This window comes from Alternaria conjuncta, assembly GCF_024043145.1.
Source record: "Alternaria conjuncta strain BMP 0040 chromosome Unknown scaffold_6, whole genome shotgun sequence".
In the NCBI taxonomy this organism is placed as follows: Eukaryota; Fungi; Ascomycota; class Dothideomycetes; order Pleosporales; family Pleosporaceae; genus Alternaria; species Alternaria conjuncta.
The window spans coordinates 1,209,866-1,218,439 of record NW_026250095.1 but is presented as its reverse complement, the minus strand read 5'-3'; the positions used below and the strand labels follow the sequence as shown (position 1 = coordinate 1,218,439).

The following is an 8,574-nucleotide window of genomic DNA, read 5'->3' as shown; positions in this document are numbered from 1 at the left end:
CATGGTCAAAACGCGCCAGGAGGCGGCGCAGTCGAATAAGCATGCAACAATGTTTCAAGACTTTGACTTCACATCACGACTCAGCTTGAAACTGGTCTTGCTCGGCTGCTGCGACACCAAAAGTAAACAACTCCACCGAGCAATCTGCGCCAATGCTTGTGGGCATGCTGTGCCAAGTTCAAGGTAATGATTAGTTTCACGCAATTTAGATACGCGTGTAGACAGATCACATGCGATAAAGCTGAATCGATCAGAGAGCAAGTACAAGATGATAGCGAATTAATCTATTATCAGGCTAGGAACAGGATCGGCAAGCCAGGACGTCTGCGCATACAACCCCACGCCCGTGTTAAACAGAAAAGGAAACAAATGTCCTTGACGAAGCGAATGACTGAAACAAGTATAGCCCGCCAAGGGGCATGGATTCCCGAATGGTATCCGATGTCGTGACTTCGTAAGAAAGAACGTGCAACCAAAAAGCACAGGCGCCAACGTCCAAAATAGCCAAGTACCGCACCCATGGTGTCGTTTAGGAAGTTTGGAAGGTGAGAGGCGAGAGCAAAGATGGCGAGATCAAGCAGACAGGTGCGCGTCGAGAACGTAGTGAAGAAATGAATAGATTGGGCCTGCGACGCTGTCTACCTCTGGCATTACTCGAGTGATATCAACTCTGATCTCCTCTTCCTGATCTCCCCTGGGTATAATGCGAGATTGGTATCCTGAATTATTGACTGGTAGAATGTAGAACCAAGTAATCCTTAGGCACCAATGCCACAGTAAACAAGTATTCGAGTGGCTTATGCGTGGAAAGGCTGGTGACGACGGGCATGGTCGTGAGCGTGAGCGTGCCTCTTTGCGTTGACATACTCGACCGCGGTGACGTAGACAGTCTTGGTAAGCTTGTGGTAAGGCTTGGGGTCCTGCTTCTCGGGCGCAGGTGTGACAGCGGCAGCAGCCACTTCGATGTCGGCAGTGTAGGAGTCTTCGTAGGAAGCAGAGGAGGAAGTAGGCTTGGCAGCGGAGTACTCTGCCAGCTTGCTGGAGCTGGTGGAAGGCTCTGCAGAAGACTCAGGCTCGCTAGGAGACGAGCCGTAGTCGCCAGAGGGCGCCTCTCCACCGCACATGTAGAAGTCCACGCTTTGGTCGAGGTGGCAGGTCTTGGTCTGAACGTCGTCGGGAAGGACGTAAGAAACCTGGTCGCAAGAAGCCTCATCGTGGCAAGCCAGGATAGGACAGAAGGTGTTGGAAGAAGAGGCGATGTTTATTCCGTCCTGGCTACCGGCCTTGAGGTAGTATCCGTCCTTCCTTGCAGGGCAGTCGCCACCAAGACAATCAACATATGAAACATCGAGGAAGTTGTATTGGAAGTTGGGCTTAGAAGTTTCCAGATAGTACTCCAACTGGGTAATGTCGACGCCTTTGCATTCTTTCGTCTTCGAGATCTTAATGGACACACCAACGTCGTCCTTGGGAGGAGTGTAGTTCTCATTGTAGATCTCGCCAGTCTTCAACGTGACCATGCCATCTTCGGGGCAGCCATCACCCTTGTAAACAGACCAAAGGTGAACGTCGTAGTCGCAACGGTTGATGACGCGTGCGTAGGGCTTGGCGGTGTCGCATTCCTTGTTCAGATTAACAGCGCTTCTGAGGTTGGTCGCGGAAGTGGTCGCAACCATGGCCGAGGCCGCCGAAAGGAGGGTAATGAGCTGCATTATCGTCGAGTTGGACCGGTATAGTACTTGGCGCAAAGGTGAAGACTCGAAAGAAGCGATCGAAAGAATGTCGGCTGAACACCTAAAAGAGTGAAGTTATTCAGCGAATGAACGTGGGTGACGAAGTCTTTCCTGAGCGGTAGAGAAGGAGTTTGGGACCTGGGGGATGCGCAAGTAAATAAGATGGCTGCATCCTAGTCCACGCAGCCCAGGCCCACTTCGAAGCCCGTCCGCCATGGAACTAATCGTCGCCACGGCGTGGACTTGTTTGGGACGGAGCCAAACGTCGTGGCTAGTCCGGAGAACAGGCACGGGCAGCATGCTAGCCGCGATCAGATAGGTTCTTGACAAGAAGGGCAAGGGGCGATCCAATCGGACGAGTGCGGTGCCTGATCGTCAGGGCAATGGTCGTAACTTTGGCCATCTCATGTCGGGTAAAGTACGAAAGCAGAGTAAATAACAACAGGGATGTCGCCGATCGGCATTGTCTTCCTTCTGGCCAGCATTGGTTGCAGAGATTTCCGACTGGGAATGAAGCAACTTCCTGGGCGCGTGCTACTCTGCTTACAACAAAGATGCGAAGTTGTTATTTGACTGCACCAATGAAGCTGGACGCCTCTCCTTCATCGCAGCATAGAACTTGTGAGCCTCAGGTTGGTGGTGCAGAAACCCGAGATGAGTCCGCTTGGCGAGCCTGGCCATTGTCTTAAGCGATCCCCTTCACAAGGCTCGAATAGGGGCTGTGTCCAGGCCTCGTCACCTCTTCCAGAGCACGATCACCTGCGACGAGCTGTTGGATCGTTGGTTCACAGTCAGACATGCTGCGAGGACAAGTCGTAAGACAGCTGTCACGATTCCGTTGGGCCCGTCCATTTGCGCCATCCTTGTGATGATGACCGGTCGAGCATGTGTAGCAGGAACATGCATCGACAAGTGCGAGGTCCAGGCCGGTGCGCTGTCGCAATGTTGCAGAAAGCCGGTAGTTCGAACCATTTAGCAAGGGCTCCTTTCCACATTTAATTTCCCACACTCGCCAACCGGAAATCTCCCATGACGGCCAGCGTAGGATGAGATCAATTCCGCCACAAGTGTCAGCTCTCTGTTCTTTGTTGCGCTTGTTTGCGGTCACCCCAAGCAAATACAGTCGCTGACTTGGCTGGCTTGGAGGTGCAGCGTAGCGCAGTGAAGCGTGCGGCGGATGTCGTGGCACCATAACTGGACCATCTCAGCGACGCGATTCATGTGCAGAGCAATCTGCCAGCGAGTCGTCCCTGGTTGTGCGCCAGTTGTGCATCTTGTCGAGAAGCGTTCCAGATCACAGACACTTTGGTTGAGCGGAATCTGGGCACGAGCGAATCTTTAGTGGGGCTCTCCTGGCCACCACGTGACACAAACACCTGTCAAACGCCGCTCTTCGGTCATGAGATGTCTCTACTTACCAGACAAACTGAAGACCTCGAAAGGCTGATAGAGTTATTATTGGAGGCTGGCGCATACTTCCTGGGTGGATTCTGCAACAAGCCATCCGACCTGCATCGTCTCTCGGCTTTGCATCCACTCGAAAGTCTCTACAGTACAGTCTCAGTCATGGTGGTTCACACGGACGCGCAGCAAGTCACATCGTCCTCTCGTTTCTCGATTTTATGCCGCGCAACCCAAGGTGAACCGCTCGCATGCTGAAAACTATGCGGGCGATGTCTTAGCGACTGCCATGTGAAGCACGACCTATATCACGACGTCGGAATAAGAACCAGACCTGTGCTATACGACTTGCACCTACACGGGTTGGCACACGTGGAGCTAAATACCTTCTTTGGTCTCGACGCGTGTCTTGCCCGACCATGCCTGATGCGAGGAGTAACGTTCCGCAGCCTACTCGAGCCGCTGTGCAACACCACTACTAAGCTTGCCGGATTGACAATGCATAGAGCCCTCGCAGTACGTCTTCTCTGGCGGCGGGCATCTTCGCATCTGCATGATGTGAGGTGCACGCAGGATTCACTCTTCGTGATGTAGCCGTCTACGCTTTTCTCGGCACGTTTGATACTACATCTTCTCGGGAAGACAGACGTACTACAATAGTGTATTAGTAGCAATACTAATACGCAAATCGGAGCACAAAATCCGCGCAAGTGTGGTTGATCTGGAGAGGGCTAGCTTTCTGGCATTAAGTCGAAGGCTTTCGATACGGGAGTTGCTTTCCCGTGAGCCTGGTCACTGACACTCATCCTCGATCCGTCACTCGGCCCAGATCTAATGCCACGGGATCGCAGTAATGCGGGCGCTGTATCCGCTCATGCTCAGCTGTTCAAGTAACGATGTCTCCAACATTCCGTGGCACTACATCGACCGGTCTGCTGACATGCTTCCGGGTCCGTTCAGCGACGCCAACCAGATCTCACCAGCTGTCAGATATCGACTGCACTAAACGTACGTTGCGTTGTTGCCTGACAGGCTGGTGTTATCTCCTGGCGTCAGTCGAGATTGATGATTGCAAGATCTCACTGTAAGATATCGGTTTCATCCCCATTCAGGGAGGCTTTGGCTAATTATCTTGGTCACAACAAAGGCTCTTCAGACGCAAAGAGTCTGGGCCACTTTGCATCACCATAAGAAGCTGACGCATGTCCAGGTTGTGTAAAGGACATGACTGCAGATGTTTAAGCAGACCATATGCTCACCCATTTTGAAACAAGAGAAGTAAGTACTTATCGTCCGAAGGCAGGTCGTTTTCTCTTCGTTGTCTGGATCCTTATCTTGTTCTTATATCTCCGCGGAACGGGTGGAAAGGGCGGCAGTATGCCAGCGCAATCTCATAACTCTACTTTCAAGGGGTGGTGTATTTGATCACTAGTAGAGGTTCCTACCCTTCAACTCTTGCTGGGTGGAGATGTGATGCTCGAGCAAGAGCGGTAGTCTCTACCGCCATTGATGATGGGAGGCGGCCTTGATAGCATTCTGCAACTTCTGCGCTTGGCTCCAGACACGTATATGTGGTTCTCATCCTCACGTATTACTTTGCGTATCGCGACCCAGCGGTGCGGCTCAAGAACTCACTTGGTGCGTCGAACGGTGAGCTGCATACACCTGGAGGTACGCGCCAGCTTCTTACTGGATGGAATAACCGGTAACAATGGCAAATCAGCCGGCGCTGCCAGCCGTGATATCCAATTGGAAAGCGAGTTGGGCCGCAATAACCAGCGTACAGATTCGCGGCAGTTTGAAGGACCACACTACTATAACGATAGGTACGCCCGAAGCGCATGGTCGAGAACCCGATTGTAGTGAAAGAGATCTTCCGGAGACAACGCACGTATACAAACCTTGCGCTGTGCATGGTGTTGGATTGGAGCAGCCTGGATTTCACATCTTCAACCGATCTTGGAACTGATCACAACAGCCGCGACCCAGTTCTGTCTGTTCATCCACCGGCCATCGCTGATATAACCCAATGATTTCGGCTGCTGGCGGAGCAAGGATAAGACGAGCTCTTTCTATGGTACCCTATGCATGTTTCCTCCATGCACGCAATTGCACATCCCATTGCATCACTCCGCTCTATCTGCAGCGGTTCTGGGATCGATGATGATCCTAGGTATGCGTTGTGTCCAGGCTTTTTTGCATTCCATGGTCGTTGATCGCATAGAGTTGCTTTCAAGAACTGGGTATGATGGCTTCCAGCATCCTGGAGCAGTAAGTACGTGATGAACTCACGTGCAAGCTTAACTTGCTGACACGCTTCCAAGGTTGCGTGCGTTGACCCTGTCACAGCCCGCACCATAACCGTGCCACGCACGTGAACGAACGTTTGATGCAGGCTCATGCCTGACGCAGCTGCACGGGACCGACGCCACATGCATACGACACATCCCACGTGCAGTCGTCTTGCTCACGACCGTTGGCCTGGCCGAAAATCTTGTTTACGGGTATGTCTAGTGTAGGGGGGCGTACCGGCATTCGGTGCGCACGGGAGCGTCCAAGGGTGGGTCGAACGGCCACGGCCCGTAATCGGTAGGCTTTAGGTACGGTCTTCGAGGTTTTGCCATGAAATACAAGGCTTTTGAGGAAAGTTGACATTTGCTTCCTGATCCGTTGTTGCGTGCGCCGGCTGTATGCGATGCAACATGGTTGGTGACTTGTCGATAACCCATGTCATCACGGAATTTAGGAAATACGAATCGAGATTAGAAGACAAGCTCTAGATCCTAAGCATGTACAAGGCCCGTTGCGGGTAGAGATTCAGTCCCTTGAGGCAAATGCGTTATCTCAGTAGGCCAAACAGGAGGCGCCCTCCGTGGGATGTCTTTCGGTTAGAAATAATGTGGCAGCTTTCCCCCACTTGTGGCGGGCAACGGTAGAGTTTGAGGGTGTGTGGTTCCCGCGATAGTCGAGTCCGACACTGAAGTGTCAAGGTTCCGGTAACACCATACCATATCTGCCGGATTAAGCGTAAGCCGCCACTGCCGCCAGCCAACGAGAGAATTGCCATCTGAGTCATGCTGCTGATTTTCGGCATACCGAAAGATGACCCTTTCTAGAATCGGCATTGCTACCCAGTGAGGTTGAAGGAAGGCATATCGGTGTGCGGCTTAAATACCAGCTCGTGCCGTGTGGGTGTACAGCCGACCATTATCCCGCGTCGAGGCGAACCACTGGTTTGGGCCACTACATGACTATCAACCACTCGGTACGATTACTTCGGTAGGATACTGGAAGTTCATTTGGAGACGATGATTGGAGATCGGAAGATTTCTACCATGAGAGAGGAAGCTCGCTTTTGATTAACGGGTATATGGATCGAACCAACATGCAAGATTACCACGAGTCGCTTCCTGCACCGGAAGAGGTTACCAGAAGCAATGAGCGGTGTGACTCGCAGTATCAGAAAAGAAATGCGAAATTCTGGGAGCTGCAGCAAGGTAACGCGCGTGGAAGGGCATAGTACATTAGACACGAAACTTGAGCGTCTTTCGACTCCTCCACCCGAACAGCTGTGATTGAAATGAGTCTGCTGTTCCCTTATACCTCTACCAAGCGCCAAACTCCAAAGGATCAAATAAAACAAAAGCTCCTGCGTGGACTCCTACAGTAAGGATGGTCGATGAAAGGGCGTAAACCACGCAACAAGCGCTAATGTTGAGTCCAAATGAGACGTTTCCTGTTCTCGTATGTGCTGGCCTCGATCACGAATCTACTAGCGCGACGAATGGCTGGATGGACAGGTGGTCGGGTAGTAACGGGGTATATGTCGACCAACGTGGCCAGCGGGTGGCGCGATGATGTGTGCCGAATTTCAGGCGTCCTCTGCTTTCTTCCCATTGATGGCTTTGAGCTCGACATCGCTGCCATCGCGTTAGCATTCCGCTTTGCAGCCTGTGCACTGATCCCGCGATAACAAGGTGAAAGGAACAGCATGTGAGCTGTGCGCTGTGTGGAGGAACAACACACACACTTGTAACACATAAATGAGGCGTCGCAAGCGCGCTGTAGTGTCCCAAATGACGAAGAAAATGAAGTTGGGCACCTACAAGATCAATTTGGCATTGGCCGGGATGTGTCCAGGAAAGCCACTGTTGTCCACATGGTCAGCACTTGCACCTCATGGTCTGATCAGATCGTCGAAGTGCAAAGATGCGGCGATGCCAATAGGCTGCAGACATTCGTGTTGTACAAGATTGGCGGTTGCTGCGGCATGGACGTCCAGGAGCGCGGGAGATTCGAAGAAGCATGGCTCAAACGATCTTCGGAACGTCGTCAGCCGTACTAAGTCTTGGCTCCGTCGGGCGTTCGTGTTCACGGTGGCGTGTGTACTTCCAAGGTTCGGTAACGTCCCGTCTTACTTGTTCCCGTCCCGACCATGGAATGTGCAAATTGTAAAGTCGAACTTACCGAGTGCCATATGCATAATCACTGCATCGCACGTATCATTAGTATAGTACACTCACGCGGAAGGATACGTCGTGGGGATTACGTACGATGTTATGATTAAAGTCGCCTTCTCTCCCAGCGTCATTGGAGAAGCCTCTGCGGAGCCTAAAATGCCCTCATCCCAGCCTGTGCATGAGCTTTAGCCAAATGCGCGTTCAGAATCGTAGAATGCATATGCACCAAGCACAGAGCGGGTTGGGTTGGGCATACCTTTGATGACCCGGCCGGCACCGATGGGGGTGATCAGGTCACCGCGACCTACGGAAGTATCGAATCTGAAGAACGATCAATACAGCGCTCTATTCGATGTCCAAGGCATGAACGCTGCCGGTTCGCTTACTGTCCGCCCTTGTGGTCCGGGGCATCATCGTCAAATAGCCATCCTGTTGTCGTTGTTAGATGTTGATCTCCGGTGAGGAATCAAGTAACTAATCTCACCAGTGTATTCCATAGATACCTCGTCATGCTTCTTCGGGAAGTCTATGCCATTGCCAGGTCTGATCACGAGCTTTTCAACGCCCATATTGAAGGGAACGAGCATGGATAGCGTCTAGGGCGGGTTTGGGAAAGGTGAAGCTTGAAGCAGGTGGCAGGTAGTGTATATAGAGTATCCACTTCCTTTGGTACTGATTAAAGATAGCGTGTCGTTTTGAAAATCCGAAATCTGCAAAGATGGGGAAGTACGTTAGAAAGTGGGTGGACCCTAGAGTTTAATAGTGGTGCCGATGTGTAGGACCAGGAGTAGGAAACTCCGTAGATGCTCTGACTGGAGCTCAGACTTTCATGGCTTTTACTTTGACCAAAAGCATACCAGGGTTTTGCCGCGAAGCTGTGCAACAGATTGGTCTGTTCAGATGCGTCAAGCATACTTTTTAGCCTCTTCGCATACGCACACGTTCCACCTCTTTGGCTCCAAGGTAATTGCGGGCTACGT

At 51.9% G+C, this 8,574-nt stretch overlaps 2 protein-coding genes across 2 annotated transcripts; both read right to left on the bottom strand.

Moving 5' to 3' along the window:
• Positions 1–797: 797 nt before the first annotated feature.
• On the bottom strand, positions 798–1,676 carry J4E85_004813 (uncharacterized protein; the record flags this gene model as incomplete). The annotated part of the gene is made up of 1 exon (XM_051469065.1): positions 798–1,676. The coding sequence occupies one exon, from the start codon at positions 1,674–1,676 to the stop codon at positions 798–800; it is 879 nt and encodes a 292-aa protein (XP_051327280.1).
• Positions 1,677–7,311: 5,635 nt separating this feature from the next.
• Positions 7,312–8,163, bottom strand: J4E85_004812 (uncharacterized protein; the record flags this gene model as incomplete). Its single annotated transcript, XM_051469064.1, has 5 exons — positions 7,312–7,453; positions 7,688–7,766; positions 7,851–7,915; positions 7,981–8,023; positions 8,079–8,163. 5 exons carry the CDS (start codon positions 8,161–8,163, stop codon positions 7,312–7,314), a joined length of 414 nt encoding a protein of 137 aa, XP_051327279.1.
• Positions 8,164–8,574: the final 411 nt, after the last annotated feature.